Raw genomic sequence first — 17,720 nt, forward strand, 5'->3', positions numbered from 1 at the left:
ACTTCTGTGGCGTAGCTTGAACATTCAAGTAATAAATAAAATACTTTTTTCACTTTGGACTTGGACTAGTAATGCAACAGGAAATATTACATACGAATATTTAAAATAAAATGAAGAGCACCTCAATCACCCGGTTTTTCTCATCCACTTCAGAATACTTCCACAGCGCAGACGTACTCGCGCGACTAGCTTCAAGCTGCTTCCGTGTTTTGCCAGCATTCAACCAATAGAGTCACAGGAAGTGATGTCATGTCGCACGCGCTGCTCTTTCCATCTGTAGGAGACGTCTCACTCTGTGCCACAGCGTAACTCCACATCTGATAAAAACTATCCATATATATCCGAGTCCTGATCGGGAGCTAACGTCCGATTCCGATCAAATCCGCAAGCTCATGATCTGTCTGTTCTCGTGTTTGATGAAGTCATAAAAAGATTTTAATTAAAAATAAAACAAGGGCGAGTGTGAGATGCCACCAATGACATTCATAGAGAAGATCTTTGGCGCGGCTTGAGGAGTTTGATAACTTCTCCTCTCTGACTGTAACCTTTGGGACTGTTTTCTTATTCAGAATAAATAGCCAAATCACGCCAGAGGCGCTGCTAGCTCTTTGCACTGACACTTATTAAAGCAATATATTACTATTCTTAATTTAGCACACTGTGGGTATTTTTTTACATGCATATGACACTCTTTATATTCACGAAGTCTGGGAGGGCGGTTTGTGAAATATCAAATGTCACAGTGCATTTGATGCTCAACACTATTGTGTCTCAAAGCCTTTGCAAGCCTGTATTTTCAATGCGTACCAATGGCTGTAATTAAGCAGTAACTCTCACCATTATGGAGATTGCATGTGTCCCCATGTGGTATATAAAGGTCTCCCTGTCAGCGCTGTACACTCTGGATGGAGTCTGGATGAATGTGCGTGGATGTGGGCAGTAAGAGGTACAGCAGGATTACGTTTTATCATCTTTTTTTTATGGAGCCCTCCATGAAGCAGCCGTTCATTAAAGTCACACTTTTATGCATGCAGCGCTCTAACTGACATCAGTTACCGCTGAGTGCACGACTCACTCATGCTGGATTATAATCTACACTGCAGCCTTGGATGCTTCACTCTGATTGGCCTGTGGATGCACGAGGATGTCTTGTAAAACAGATAAGTATGCCACTAATTATTGTGATGCCACATTTTTTACCTCAACAAAAGTTACCGGCCTTCAAATAGCATCGGAGCAGCTCGTGAAACTAATTATTTATTCAAGACGTGACAAAGATTTGTTTCATTGTCACAGCCATGTCATTAGGCCCAAGCATAGGGCCTATTCATGCCTAGTTATAAGGCTTATTTACAATAATGAGTCTTATGTGGTTCTAGTGGCGCTGAGGAAAAGACAGGAGGCGGAGCTAGAAGTGGAGGAGATGAAGATGCTGAGGTTCTCCTTGGGAGTGACCAGGTTGGATAGGATTAGAAATGAGACAATTAGAGGGACAATGAAGGTTAGACGTTTTGGAGACAAGATCAGAGAGACCAGACTTTGATGCTTTGGACATGTCCAGAGGAGAGACAGGGACTATATCGGTCGAAGGATGCTGAGGATGGAACTGCCAGGGAACAGGGCTAGAGGTCGACCCAGGAGAAGATACATGGACGTAGTGAGGGAGGACATGAGAGTGGCTGGTGTTTGACCTGACAGACGCATTAAATCTGCCTCTCATCACAGTCTGGATATGAATTATGGTCCAGATTGGGTAATCCAGAATGTTTAAATTCAGGACTCAGAAAGTCATCATCATCAATAATAATAATGGCACAGACTTTATAGAATTTTGATCAAAATGTAGCTGATTTGGTAAATCTTCAGGAGAGATGGATCTTCAGGAAAGCCACCATGAGTGAAGTGATTATTATTTTTGTTTCCAGTCACTATTAAAATGATGATGACATCAACGTGACTCCCCGCCGTCGGGCCAGGTGCTCATCATGACATCATGGACAAACGAAGCTGCCTTTGTGACGAGCCCTTTACGTGACATTTTGATATTCTGTTGCTGGAACTAACTTTAACAATCTGTAAATCATTGTTCCAGCATACCTACATCACCCGATGTCTGTCTGCTTCATTCAGACTACGAATTGAGGCACCGAAGAAAACCGTGCGCCGTGAGTCACGCTCCCATCAATCAAATCAAACTGGCTGTGAAGGGAGCGCGATGCGAAATCAAGGACTGACCGAGTTCCATTCCGGCCTGTTTTATTCTACCGACGCCGGGCCCACTCAGCCAACGCCCCTAATCCGGCTGATGATGTCACGGCATTCGTCTCTCCCATGTTGCGGCGTGTGCGGTTCCAGATCTCGCCTCTCAAGAGTTCCACAGGAGAGACGTTCTAGATCCAAGTCACATGACTGGCAATGCTTTGCTTTCACACAGACAACAACTGCAGCACAACGTCGGCAGAGGCTGGCCGGAGAAAGGCCTCGAGAATAAGCAGGTCGGGGCTTTGCAGTTCTGCTGCGCCGAAACAGGGACTAATCAGGCTCTATTAAGCTGATGAAACTGTTTTCATTGTGTCAGCGACAAGCCAAATGAAAACAAGGTGTGCGTGGAGCAATGTCGCGGTGAGGGCCGTGCACCGTGCCCCCGCCGAGCGGAGGCGGTTTGGCTCAGTCGCAGAGATGAAGAAGCGTCTTGGAACTGTAGGGAATTTCCATACCAGATGGAAATCCACAACGTGATTACATGTCGACATGACACCAGGAAAACACGACATTTATTGTGGTATTGCTATGACTGATTTCCGTTGAACGTCTCATTAGTGACATCACACAACACAGATAAACAAGGGCTTAGATTGGCCGGGGCGAGGCCTCACCGTCAGACAAAGACAAAGCAATGAGGTTAAAACACGCCGGCGGGCCGCTGCTGATGAGCGCCGGACGCATGTCGATGAAACAAAGAGTCTCGCGGAAGGTGCAGCTGCAGAGGAAAACGATTTCTCCAGCGTCTGCAACTGTAGCAAAGAAAGACTTGAGAGAGAGAGAGTAGAAGAATAAGAGGAAAAGCAAGGAGGGGTATTTGTAATGGTCTATAATTAATTGGCATCTCATTAATTATGCCCTCATCAAAGCTAATGTCTCACTCTGTGGTCCCAGACAACAGGCGAGGCGAGGGCAGTGTGTGTGTGTGTGTGTGTGCGTGTGTGTGTGTGTGTGTGTGCGCGCAAACACGGAGTTTCTGGAGCTACAGTTAATGAATTGGGTGGTTATCAAGGCAAACGGGCTTCATTACATCCAGAGTAACGACCTGCGACACGCTTCTCATCATCCTCAGCCCGTCTCTCTCCGCTCTGTTGGGCTCTCGTCGTTCTGCTCGTTCTCGGCTGAACGCCGTGCAGCGGTTCTGCTCGTTCTAGGCTGAACGCCGTGCAGCGGTTCTGCTCGTTGCTGGCTGAACGCCATCCAGCGGTTCTGCTCGTTCTCGGCTGGACGCCGTGCAGCGGTTCTGCTCGTTCCTGGCTAGATGCCGTGCAGCGGTTCTGCTCGTTCTCGGCTGGACGCCGTGCAGCGGTTCTGCTCGTTCTCGGCTGGACGCCGTGCAGCGGTTCTGCTCGTTCCTGGCTAGATGCCGTGCAGCGGTTCTGCTCGTTCCTGGCTGAACGCCGTGCAGCGGTTCTGCTCGTTCCTGGCTAGATGCCGTGCAGCGGTTCTGCTCGTTCCTGGCTAGATGCCGTGCAGCGGTTCTGCTCGTTCTCGGCTGGACGCCGTGCAGCGGTTCTGCTCATTCTCGGCTGGACGCCGTGCAGCGGTTCTGCTCGTTTGTGAACATGTTTTCATATGTGACATCAGGGAGGAGAGGCTGGACCGGCTCTTCCTCGTCCTCCTCTTCCCCTTCCATTTTGCTCAGACTCAATCCCAGATGGCGTCGAGTGCGTTTGTCATGAATAATAACACGAATAAAATGCCGCTCCAAAGCGGATTACAAATGCAAGCCGTCAGACTTTACGGGCGTGGCCGCTAGCCAATGCTACGCTATGGAGACGCAGGGCCGTTAAATATGTTAAAGGGATGTTTGCTGGACGCGTGCCTGGCAGACATTTGGTCTGTCTGCTCCTTCAGCTGGTGATGGGAGCCAGATTTCTCTCAGGCGGGGGGGGGGGGGGGGGCAGTCCTTCTCCCAGGAGGCGGGTTCACCTGGGACTCGTCGGCTGCTCATTGCACGGCCGAAAGGAAAGGCAAACAGCCATTCTCACTCACAACAATTCAACTCGACTGCATGTTCCTGTCGGTAGGCGGCCGCAGAACCTGGAGAGAACCCACACAAGCCCCACGCGGGTTCCTGACCCTCAGGCGGATTTGAACCCACGACCACCTGCACCATATGACTATGATCATTTAAAGTCAGCTGAAACATTACTGGAAACGAGCGCAGTGCGCCTCCTGGCAAATATCACCGGGGCCCCGGGTGAAATAAAACACAACTGAAATCTCTCCGTGAATCACGCAGGAAGGCGTGAGGCGGCTGGGAGGGCCCATGTGATGGATTCGTCTGGCTGAAGTGAGAATAACCTTGGCAGGGAGACTCGTCTGTCCTCCCGCTCTTGTTATAACAATACAGATTACTCTCAATCAGATTATATACCGAACAGAAAATATATTCAGGGTCGCTGAAAGGTCAGGCTGACATGCTTTATGATACATTCTGTTACTCTATTCCTCCTCTCATCAGCCAGCCGCACTTATCTGCCGTTCTCAGCTGCTCGCCATTATTCTCTTCCAGCGGTTTCTCCCATCTACGTTCCCTTCATCGTTTTCCTCTCCCAGTTCTGCACTGGATCTGAAGCATAAATACCAGCGCAATGCCAGATACTGATGCTGCGTCACAAACGTCTGTTTCACGGCTCTGGAGCAAAGCACTTAACCTTTAATGACTAGCTGCAGAGGTTCATTAAGCGTCAGCCGAGAGCTGCAGGGAAGCAAATTGCTCTTTAGAGTGAACATGCTGACTCAGCAAAACCTGCGAGAAGGAATTAAAGGAAAGAAAACACTTCACTGATCAGGTAACTGGATTATTTTATACTGCGTCACTTCCAATTATTGTGATAAAAATAAATGATCTGAGTAAGTGCGTGTCATCAGAAGGAGTGTGTGTGTGTGTGTGTGTGTGTGTGTGTGTGGACTACTGCATGATAAATTACGTATGAACACACACATATCCTCATTATTCATTTAAACAAACCAAAGTGAAACATTGACAAAGAAAGATAGCAACCAAATTAGCATCGCATTGCTCATAAAAACTGAAGGCTCTCTCTTTCTACCTGTGTGTAGGTGTTGTGGGCGTGGTTTCATGCACCTGGCGCCAGGCTTGAACAATCAATGATAATTCACGTCCACATCCGGATGCCTGAGGACTCCTCTGCAGTTTTTTTTAAATCAAGAGACTAACTTTCTCACTTCCTCCAATTTCTTAGCATTCTTGCAAAAAATATTTAACAGCCAGCATTTTCACCTGAATTGTCACTTTGAAATTCGAAGGTGATGTTTTGTGATATAAAAACAAACAAACAAACAAAAGAAATGTCTTCTGTCAGTTTGAAAAATTGATAGAACACAATAATATGGATAAAGAAAACATCGTAATTCAAGTAGATAGGACGAGATAAATATGGCCTTGAAAGCAAGCCGCCTGATATTGAAGATAGGAAGGAAGCTAAACAGGAAGAGAAAACATCATGAATGAAAACAGGATAGCTGAGGATGACTTAGGAGGGGGGCAAAGAAAGACCGAACAGATGATGAGGGGATGGGAAAAGAGGAGAAGAAATAGATGAAACAGGAGAGAGGATGCCCTGGCCATCTGTACAGGCCATTGTCGATTTCTGTTTTAAATAAAATCAAAAGGACTTTTGTGTTTGTTAGTTTAACGACCTCGAGATGATGAAACATCTTCAACAACAAATACTTTACATTGTCACCTGGAAATGAGAGCAGAATGAATGAACTAAGGCTACGTTCATTAACTAGTTCCTGTTTAGTAAATGGTAGAAAAGGTTCATGACCCTAAACCCGGTTGCGGTTCTGATACTGACGGATTCCTAACATTGACTTGCTCCTCAGGAATCCCTCGTTAGACCTTCTCCACACCCGACCCTGCGCTGCTGGGTCACCCTGGACCAGTACAGAATCAGGCCTTCACCATCAAGTCTCCAACACACGTGTCTTAATCTAGACCTGCGCAGGTCAGAGAGACACGAGGCAGCAAAGGGCTGGAATCAAACCTGCCCACTGTGGGACACTTCCATTAGTCACACCTTCAGGGGAGACATGCAGCATGTCTGTGCTGCAGGTCTGTAGGTAATGAAGCCTCCTGTGAGTCATGTCTACCTCCTCATGTCACCCGTTCTCTGATGGGAGCACGCTCACAAAATATTTGCCAATGTGTGTATTTAAGCATGCACCGCCTATAAAAGTGTATTGTTGTGAACAGAAAGCAGCAATTTTACGTAAACCGAGGGGTCTGTGTTAACAACATGCTGCGAAATGCATTCACCATTAAATGGAGATTTGATTTGCTCATCTGATCTTACAGAATGTCTCAAGTCCCGACGGTCAGGACTGTAAATGACCGTCCTTCACTGCAGCAGCAAACCTGTTGCTGCATTCTGAAAGACGGACGCCTTGTTGAAATACCACGGAAACCTGTCTTTAGAAAATGCAAGTCTTTATCAGTAAAAATGTATTTTGCCATCAGTAGATTTTATTGTTGTAAACAGTCCATCAAACGTTACGGTCTCCACAGGACACAGACGATCTTGTCATGGACGGAGTTTGTCCAAGTCCAAGCAGTGTGAGCGAAGTTTGTCGCCAACATCCTGCCGGGGTCTGAACGCATTTGCGTAACTGGCCCACATTTTCTTCCGCATCAACTTGCTTTTCGGTTTGTTTCTCCTCTTGTTTTGTCCCGTTTGTTGTTTTCTTGGCTCGCTGCCCCCTGAGAGGTATCGATGTGTGAGAGACAGAAGGGTCTGCGTCTTAAGGGCCCCTAATTCAATTAGATCGACCACTGGGTTCCCAGTGATTGTGTGTTGGAGGGTCGGACATCAACGTTCACATCGATGGTCGTTTTAAACTCGCATTCTGAGCAGTGTGTGTGTGTATGTGCATCTTTGTAGGTGAAAAACATGTGTTTGTGCCCCGTCTACAACACAGATGGACAAATTAAATGCGTGCATGAATGAGTGTGTACATGATGAACCTCTTATTTTCCAGACCAATGGCTGAATTGGGGAAAAAAACTAAAGCAGTCAAGTAGACACACAAACACTTGCACACCATGTGACACAAGTTTCTTTGCCTCTGTAAGGCCACAAGCTGAACCAGAGAAGAATGCAAATATAGAATTACATATATAGAAATGTAAAAAACTATATTTCTTCGTTGCAATGCTGTAAATGATGTTACAATATAGGAATTAAGTGCAGTTTCAATAAACAGCAGTTTGAGTTCCAATTTGCATTTTTGCTTCACTGCTCTCTTTGTGAAAGTTTTTATGTGCAAAAAAAGATAGAAAAGCAATAAACTGTTGGATTGAATTAAATTTAACAATGGATGTGTGTCAAGAAATGTAACAAAACTAATTTCATTGGCATGATTTATCAGTCCACAAACACAGAGTTGAAGCGCAGCTCATTACTACTGCATGGAATTGTCCAAAAACACATCCAAACAATCAAATATCGGACTGACAAATGTTTACATTCCTTTTGAATTTTGTTTCCAATTCTCACAGCAAACCTTTATCAAACCAAAAACACAATGATTTGGCTGTTAGTAGAATTAATTTGCATCGTTATGGAGGCAGTGCTCGAGTCAATTTAAGGACATTTGTCTCAAAAATTAGTCCCATTAATCATAACAAGTGTGAGAACTTTTTTTTTTTTTTTTAAAACAAAAAACAGATCTACTATAATCATTTTAGAATGAAAAATATACCATGGAAAAATTTGTGTTAACCAGTAGGCACAATACTGTTTTGCATATAATCATTATTAGCTTAAAAAAACTGTAGCCAAACAGGAAGTAGGAAGATTTTCTACTTCATTTATATAATACTTATATACTGATTCTCTAACAGTAACCTTTGTTAGGAATGATGTAAAAAGTACATTGTTTTATACTAGCAGGAAGGAAAGGACGGTTAGGTCAATGTCTTAAAGGGGACAGATTATACTCTTTTTCCACAAGTTAACGCAGTTCTCAAACAATATCTGTCAGTCTTGTCAAAATAGCGAACAGATGCTGCAGGATAGCTCTGTCAGAAAAGCCTATGAAACCAAAACTCAGTTCATTGCGTGTACGCAATGTATGTGCATGCATGTGCACGTTCCCCCTTTGTGACATCACAGGGGGAGGGATTTCTGCCAGACGCATTTCAGGAGCTGATTACAGAACTACACAGGATAAACTATTTATTTTGCTGTTTTTGGGTTGATAAGGACCCAAAACCACCATAATAGTGTAGAAACATGGGAAAAGTGAGTTTTTCATAATATGTCCCCTTTAATGAAGAAACCTCTTTGAATCGGCCCAGATTGATGGAGGTTTATCTTGGACTTGTCCTGTAAATGCTGAACGAGGCATCCTCTTTCTGTTAGACGCAGCCTGACTTGGGAGAAGATCCTCAGCAGTGTCTGCACCATCAGATCTGCATCACTGTTGGCTGAGGAAAGCTCCCGGCACCGTGATGCCATGGCCTTTTTTTTTTTTTAGAAAACGGCTTTGCCCTGAGGACAAGCACCAAGAATCGGTGTAGAGACGTAAACCCAGACGACGGATGCTAAAACTGGCTTCATGCATCTTTTAAATGTTGCAGAGACCCAACTTTTAAATAAGTGCATTCTGCCTTGCCAGCAGCCGAAACAACACCGGGATGTTGTGTTGCTAGTCTCTTAGCTTCTGCCGCCATCGCCCCGTCTCACTTTCTCTCCCAGTGACACAGGCATGCAAATGGGAAGCGTGTGTGTGTGTGTGCAGCACAGAGGCACGCCGTCCAGCCCCGTGTCTTTGGAGAACAGAGACAATTTCACAATGAATTAGGAGGTGAGTCTGTAACTGGGTCACAGGTCCTCATCACGCACACAAACACACACACACACAATGCACAGAGTGCACATGAGAAAGGGAGAGACAGAAGAGCAAGACAAAGAATCACTTAATGCGTCCTATGTCCTGGAGGAAAAAGTCTCTCTCTCGCTAAGTAATATTGCATTACCCTTACCTCATTCCCATGAAGTTACAAATATTTTTGCTCTATGGCAAATCCCCTCCCTGTCTTTGTCTCCATCTGTGTTTCTGCCCGTCTACAACACATATGCACAAACACCGCTAAGACAGAAATCATCAGCCGTGTTAAATTTAGCCGGAATGCTGTGTACTTTTTGCTAACACACATTTTACTTTGAAATGCCACTAAAATATGGATGATGCTTTTTTTTTTTTTTTTTTTTTTAAGGGCTATGCGTGGCAAGAGCCGGAGGAAAAGAGGAGGAGGGAAATGGAAGAGAAGAGAGACAGAGAGAGACCTCGGGAAAGGATGGAGTTAGACTGCTAAGGGATATAACATATAAGAAAAAGAATGACCTGATATTAATGGAGGTACATTATTTCAGCCCGGGGTAAATACATGTTAAAGAAAATAGAGATGTCCACAGTCATGCATTATTTGGCATCTCCAGTTCGAGTTCGGTGTAACAGAATGTCAATGCATGTTGGATCATAAAATATCTCCTCATTGAACACTGAGCAGCGTTAGAAATGACATTTCCGCTGCGATCCATTTAACGCACTCATTTCCTTCCCTCCTGTACGGCCAACAAAATACAGCTGGGAGCGCTGCGGCTGGAAATGTTGCACTTAGAATCAGAATTTTGACAGTCATCTCCATTACTGGGTGTACAGATCCATTCTAAATGTCTCTCTGTATAATACACACTTAAGACAATATTACACACACACAGCGTCAGCTACATCAGAAGGCTCTTACTCATGTTTGGACATGCAGGCTTGTAGCAACACACACAGCTGTGGTGCAGTGGGTAGCGCAGTGCTCCTGAGGGCAGCTCAGGGCTGATAGAGCTCTTCACTGGGGGACAGGATTAGAGAGTTCAGTCTGTCTCAGTGTCTATCTCTCTCTCTATCGCCTTTTGCACAACTTCCTTTAATAAAATGGGGGTTAAGAGTTCCCATACAATGAATTATTTAATCTTTTTATAGAACACCATTGTATATTTTGATGACTATGTTGGAAGATCCTGTTGAAACATGGATATGCATTTGATTTATTTACATATTTGTCTAAATATGCAGTACATCCAGGGAGTATGTATGAATAACAGCACAAATAGAGACCTGACTAAAGTAGTGTCATGTAGTGCTTTTTTTTTAACACACTCGGGGTTTGCCATTCCATTGTGCATCTCACGATACCCAACCACCTGTGGGCAGTGTGCAAACTGTATAGATGTATAGCTCAAACAACATCCTGTGACCCTCTGGTCATGTGATGAGGAGAGGTCATAAAAACAATATTTCAAGCGCTACACTCGTATTCCCTGGATCCTCGTTTTCTATCTCTGCTGCATTTATTTCACACAGTCTTTTTTCTGATTCTTTATCTCTTTCTTTTCTAAATGCTCATTAGGCCCGAGCGCCTATACTAGGCGTAAGGGGCTATTGCTTTTGCAACGCAGAAGACGACAAGTTGACGAGCGCAGCTCGTCAACTCTCGACAAAGTTGACGAGCGCAGCTCGTCAACCCTCGACAAAGTTGACGAGCACAGCTCGTCAACCCTCGGCATCCAACACACTCACGCACACACACACCGACACTCAACAGCACACACACACACACCGACACTAAACAACACAAATGCACACACACAGAGATCCACAAACACGAGTTGACGAGCGCAGCGAGTCAACTCGTGTTTGTAACTGTCTTCCGATGGTTGACGAGCGCAGCGAGTCAACCATCGGGCGACCAACACACCCACGCCCACACCCACGACACTCAACAGCACACACACACACACCCCGACACTAAACAACACAGACACACAGACACACACGCACACACACAAACACGAGTTGACGAGCGAAGCTCGTCAACTCGTGTTTGTGTGCCCCCACAGACGCGTAGCCCTCGTCGAGACCATTCCAAAAACGTATTTTGTGTAGAAATCGCATACTCAGAAAAAAAGTTATATTGTTTTTGCAAAAATTCTTTATTAGGCCCGAGCGCCTATTCTAGGCGTAAGGGGCTATTGCTTTTGCAACGCAGAAGACAAGTTGACGAGCGTAGCGAGTCAACCCTCGACAAAGTTGACGAGCGCAGCTCGTCAACCCTCGGCATCCAACTTTGCCATGCTGTTGAGGACGACCAACACACTCACGCACACACACACCGACACTCAACAGCACACACACACACACACCGACACTAAACAACACAAATGCACACACACAGAGATCCACAAACACGAGTTGACGAGCGCAGCGAGTCAACTCGTGTTTGTAACTGTCTTCCGATGGTTGACGAGCGCAGCGAGTCAACCATCGGGCGACCAACACACCCACGCCCACACAAACGACACTCAACAGCACACACACACACACCCAGACACTAAACAACACAGACACGCAGACACACACACACACACACAAACACGAGTTGACGAGCGAAGCTCGTCAACTCGTGTTTGTGTGCCCCCACAGACGCGTAGCCCTCGTCGAGACCATTCCGAAAATGTATTTTGTGTAGAAATCGCACACTCAGAAAAAAAGTTATATTGTTTTTGCAAAAATTCTTTATTCTTCTTTATTCTTTATTTTTCTTCTTTGTTCTGCTGTTTAAACGGCAATTTGACCCCCTGAACATACTCGAAAACTCACCAAACTTTGAACCAAGCTCAGAACCGGCGAAAAATTAATTATTTTATGTGTTTTAAAATTGGGCATGAAAAAGTGGCGCGCTAGCGCCACCTACAAAAATCACAATGCATTGTGCCTATGGGGGGTCCGACGCCAACTTTGTCGGACAGCCACGAAATTCGGTACACACATGCGTCAAGTCAGGGCAAAAAAAAAAAAAAATTATGGCCACGCCCCCAAACACACAGGAAGGCGGCCATATTGGATATAATTTTAAAAACTGCAGAGTCAGCGTTTGCACACACACACACTCCAATCCAAACCAAATTTTAAACACTTATTGACCCTTCCTACCTGGACACTTTAAAAGGGAAACTTTGACAATCAGCCTTACAGCGCCCCCTAGAGAACGATAACAAAAATTGAATGGGAATTAAAAAAACACTTTGCCAGAAATGATTGAAACTTACCAGAAAAGTCCCTCATGTGGTCCCAATCAAAAAACACAATCGTAACCACGTTGTTGTTTTTACGCTGTTGCCATGGCGATGGCAACCCCTCCTATGGGGAGGGGTCCGACGCCAACTTTGTCGGACAGCCACGAAATTCGGTACAGACATGCGTCATGTCAGGGCAAAAAAAAAATGTATTGTGGCCACGCCCCCAGACACACAGGAAGGCGGCCATATTGGATTGAAACTCCTGATGGCAGATGGCCATATAATCCAAATAACGATTTGACTAAACTGTGACCTACTCATGCAGCTCAAATCTAAACACTTGCGAAGCACTCAGGACAAAAGCGGCGTGCGTCGGCGGGTCAGCTCAACGGCCTGTCGGCCGGCGAGGGCCTACAACGCCGCTTGCGGCTTTAATTCTTTTTCTTTTTCTTTTTCTTTTTCTTTTTCTTTTTCTTTTTCTTTGTTCTGCTGTTTAAACGGCAATTTGACCCCCTGAACATGCTCGAAAACTCACCAAACTTTGAACCAAGCTCAGAACCGGCGAAAAATTAATTATTTTATGTGTTTTAAAATTGGGCATGAAAAAGTGGCGCGCTAGCGCCACCTACAAAAATCACAATGCATTGTGCCTATGGGGGGTCCGACGCCAACTTTGTCGGACAGCCACGAAATTCGGTACACACATGCGTCAAGTCAGGGCAAAAAAAAAAAAGTATTATGGCCACGCCCCCAGACACACAGAAAGGCGGCCATATTGGATATAATTTTAAAAACTGCTGAGTCAGCGTTTGCACACACACACACTCCAATCCAAACCAAATTTTAAACAGTTATTGACCCTTCCTACCTGGACACTTTAAAAGGGAAACTTTGACAATCAGCCTTACAGCGCCCCCTAGAGAACGATAACAAAAATTGAATGGGAATTAAAAAAATACTTTGCCAGAAATGATTGAAACTTACCAGAAAAGTCCCTCATGTGGTCCCGATCAAAAAACACAATTGTAACCATGTTGTTGGTTTTACGGTGTTGCCGTGGCGATGGCAACCCCTCCTATGGGGAGGGGTCCGACCCCAACTTTGTCGGCCAGCCACGAAATTCGGTACAGACATGCGTCATGTCAGGGCAAAAAAAAAATGTATTATGGCCACGCCCCCAGACACACAGGAAGGCGGCCATATTGGATTGAAACTCCTGATGGCAGATGGCCATATAATCCAAATAACGATTGGACTAAACTGTGAGCTACCAATGCAGCTCAAATCTAAACACTTGCGAAGCACTCAGGACAAAAGCGGCGTGCGTCGGCGGGTCAGCTCAACGGCCTGTCGGCCGGCGAGGGCCTACAACGCCGCTTGCGGCTTTAATTCATATTCTGTTTGCAGTTTATTTTCTGCGTCCCTCCTCCTCCCTCTTTGTCTTCCTCCTCCTCCGACCGTGAGTTATCCCCGCCGAAACCCGATCAGATCGATTCCACGCAGCAGAACAGATCACTTTGTGTATGTGGGTGTTTATGCATTGCCTCAGAGTGTTTGCTTATGTCTCAACAGGATATTTATGTACCGTTCCCCGCCGCCCAGACAGCAGCAATAACGCATGACCCTGTGCTGTGCGATCCCCAGACCCATCGCGCAGCTTTGCCATCACCTGCAACTTATTACACTCGGAGATCACACAGTAGTAGACAGAAACACAATTCTATCGAAATATTACTTTTGTCTGAATTGTACTAACTAACTTTTAATTACCAGATTTAAACAAATAAAAATACATTCCATAGAATTCACACATTCACACTCAGCTCGTCCACAACTAAGACCATCTCAGGACTTCATTGTAAACACGAGTGATTATCTCAGTAGCAGTGAATCAAAAGCTGCAAGTGTTCAAAAGGTGACAGTAAGAGGCTTTGAAAGAAGTACTTTGAGCGTGTGACATTTAGAAATGTGGGCTTTTCTTCAATCTCTCAGCCAAATCTGGGGCTATTTCCAACACCTCTTTCTCAGCCAAGAGCGATTTATAGGAATCAACATCAGAGCCGGCAGCTGATCTCCAGGATCTGCCGCTGTCTTTACTGTAATCTCCATTTAATGTTGAAAGCACAGCGATAAGAACCTGCTGCCGAGAGACACGGACCTGAACTGCAGGATCGAGGACAGCGCTGCTTAGAGACGGCCTGGCACATGCTGGTACATGCCTGAGGGCTGGCTTCAATTAAAAATAGCTGCGATGCGAGCACGCTGTAAGAAACACGCTGTTTACACGGCCAAGGATGGATGGAGCCTTTACAACAGCAAACCGAAAGCACCAGTCTGCAGGAAATCTGTCCGTTTCACTTTGAGTCACACTTCAAGCACACAAAAGCATCGGCATGCACGTACAAACGTGCATACAACATGTGTACACAAACTTGCTGTAGGCCATTAGCATTGGCCTGGATATCCGAGTAGAAATGGACCACACGCGCACACACACACACACACACACACAGAGCTATTTCTATCCGAAACATACAACACAATTGTTTGTGGTCTTCAGGTATGTTGTATTTGTTTTGTTTTTTGACACGTGAAAAAAGAAATGCATACCAGCATAAAAGGATGTTGTTCCTGTTTATCATGGGACATTACATCACACTGAATAAAGTGTGTGTGTGTGTGTGTGTGTGTGTGTGTGCTAAAGCATCTTCTCATTGCTTGGAGACACGAGCATACATATTGCACATGGCTCATCAAAACACAAGCAGAAATGTGGATACTATTGCAGGCTGCTGCCTTCTCATGCCCCCCCCCCCCCCCCCCACACACACACACACAGAGGAAAGGCAGCCTAATTTTGTTGACAGTAAAAAGCAGATGTTACTGTCGAGTCAAAGCTGTGTTGAAAGCCACTGAAGCTGAAACCATGTGTTCTAATCTGTGAATAAAACTAAAGCAACTGTTCTATCTTCATACTGATGGCATGAGGGCAGTCTTTATTTCTATATTCATGCTGAAATGCGCTTTAGTAATAATAAACTGTTGAATTTGGGCATCGATTAAACTAATGGATGCTTCTGGAGTCACTGAGAGATCTACGGCAAATTGAGAGCAATTGCAGCATACATTCCTGCATCGGTTACCCAAAACAACTGGTATCAATCACATACAATTAATGACATTTGTATAAATATATATATAATAAAGACAAGTGGAAATGATGCCCCAACCAATTAAAATGTGGCATGTTTCACTTTAATTGCTCAGAATAGTTTTACTAGCCAGCTGTCTGTATTGCTTGAACTCATCCCATCACATCCTATTCTCTTGTGGTGTGCCACAGGGCTTAATTTTAGGCGCGCAACTACTTTTTATTTGATGTCAATTTGAATTGATTAAAAAAAAAATCTGTTATTAAAAAGCTAATTGATGTATTCATGTTTAAACCAGACACCTCTTTTTAGATTGTGGTTATATGTGGTAGATCTCAAACACATCACCTGTACTTTAGCTTTGTTTTACCAGAGACCAGATATAGTCACGATCTATTGTTACTATTAATATCATTTAAGGCTACATTAGGCCTCACCTCAATTACACCTGTGACCCCCTTCCAACAGGGGGCCGCAGGCTGAGGTCCCTGGTGCGGGTCGGCTGGCTGTTTTTAGCTACAGATTAGTAACTAGAAGTGACAGCACTTATCCATTATTTAATCATCATTTGAATGCACCGTGTTGCATTTCCGCCAATCCCGTCCCATCTTATTGCCTAGTCAACAAACCATTTGTTCATTCATCCAAACGTGCACAGGTAGAAACAATGTTAATTTCATTAGATATACTTCTTATATAAATAAACACTTTTTTTAAAACCTTATAATGAAATATATAAGCAGGTGTGATGCATTGCTGTGAGACCACGCATTGTGTCCTACCTGTGACCTTGAGTTGGGTCGTCCGCCTCACCAGCCTGGATCCATATTGCAACTCACAGGTGTAATTTCCTCCATCGCCCTCCTCCACCTCAGGAATCGAGATGTGCGTAGCGTTATACGTGACAGAGCTTCTCCACTCAACCCTCTCACACTCCTGATGGGAGACACAGGTTGCCCAGGTTACAGGCTACTTACAGGACATCCCGTGGGGGGCTTGTGCAAACTCTCTGTGTGCATCGTACCTTATACCATGTCATTTGCGGTTGCTTGTACGGCGCCAGATAGTCTTCTATGTCAGGACAGGTGATCGTCTTGCTGTGGGTTATTTCAGCTTTCTCCAGATGACGGATTTTGCTGCTGAAGCATTTTCCCTCATCGCTGCCCTCGACAGTCATCGACATGGACACCTTCATGCAGTACGTCGAGTTCCTGAACACAACACAGCATTTGAAAGATGCATTTATCGCTGTTGTCTTCCTGCGTTATGGAGGGTTTATGTGTTCAGGTGAGGAGAGACAGAAAACGCTCCTAGAACGTCTCAATTTGATTAAATTAAAGACCCACAAAAACCTCAATGTTTTTTGTTTTTTGTGAATAAATCGACAGCTCAGAGACAAAGGAGATGCACAGCCTCTAATACTGTAACGTTACGTAAGTTTAGGTAAGGGAACCCTTAAGTGTCTCCAAAGACTTGAGAGAAAAAGGATCGGTTACAGTCGAGTGGAGTTGCTCATCACGCAAAAGCTGATATTTCAGTTTCTAGAATTACATTCTGTATTTCTGAAGCTAAACCATCAGTACTCATTTTGAAAGTTTCATGAAAAGCATTCAAAGTCAGCCAATTGTGGTGTTTTAAAGAATGAAATTAAAAAAAGTCAATTTAACCCCTTCCAGGTTACTGTAGCAGGAAAAGTGATGTTGTTTCCAACAATTTAATTATCTTATGTCCGTCTGTAGTCTGTACATCTGTCTATGTCACACTTGGCACATGAGTTACTGCGGACCCAAAAGAGTGCATTGATGCATTTGATATAATCAGAATGAAAACATTTAAAACTAGAAAAGCACTCAGAGCACAGACCTCCTCCGAGCAGCTCATTCCCCTCCTAACTGGATTTACACCGTCCACATGGTGATCTGGATCATCTCAAAAGGTTCTAGATTGTTCTTGGTATCTTTATACACCAACCATGAAAAGTAAGTGAATCGGAGTTGATTTTTATTTTTTTAACAGATTTTAAAACCAACAACAACAACAGGTCTATGTTCTCGTGGTACAATAATCCAACTGTAGCTGTTAAGGACAAGCAGAAACAGAATGTTTGGGGAGAAGGGACCCTTTGAAAAGAATTCCGTAAACAGTGTAGAAATATTCAGAATCCGAATTGTCATAAAGTTACTTCAATATTACGCAT

General features: G+C 44.6%; 1 protein-coding gene across 1 annotated transcript in view; it reads right to left on the bottom strand.

Moving 5' to 3' along the window:
• il1rapl2 (interleukin 1 receptor accessory protein-like 2) overlaps positions 1–17,720 on the bottom strand; it is a 237,001-nt gene that overhangs the window by 60,884 nt on the left and 158,397 nt on the right. Inside the window, exons 4-5 of the mRNA XM_068740307.1 lie at positions 16,548–16,734; positions 16,306–16,459 (exon numbers count right to left, since the gene is read on the bottom strand). Of these exons, the coding sequence (XP_068596408.1) occupies positions 16,306–16,459; positions 16,548–16,734 (341 nt within the window). The remainder of the gene's footprint in view (positions 1–16,305; positions 16,460–16,547; positions 16,735–17,720) is intronic.

The sequence above is a fragment of the Brachionichthys hirsutus genome, chromosome 6, assembly GCF_040956055.1.
Source record: "Brachionichthys hirsutus isolate HB-005 chromosome 6, CSIRO-AGI_Bhir_v1, whole genome shotgun sequence".
Classification (NCBI taxonomy): Eukaryota; Metazoa; Chordata; class Actinopteri; order Lophiiformes; family Brachionichthyidae; genus Brachionichthys; species Brachionichthys hirsutus.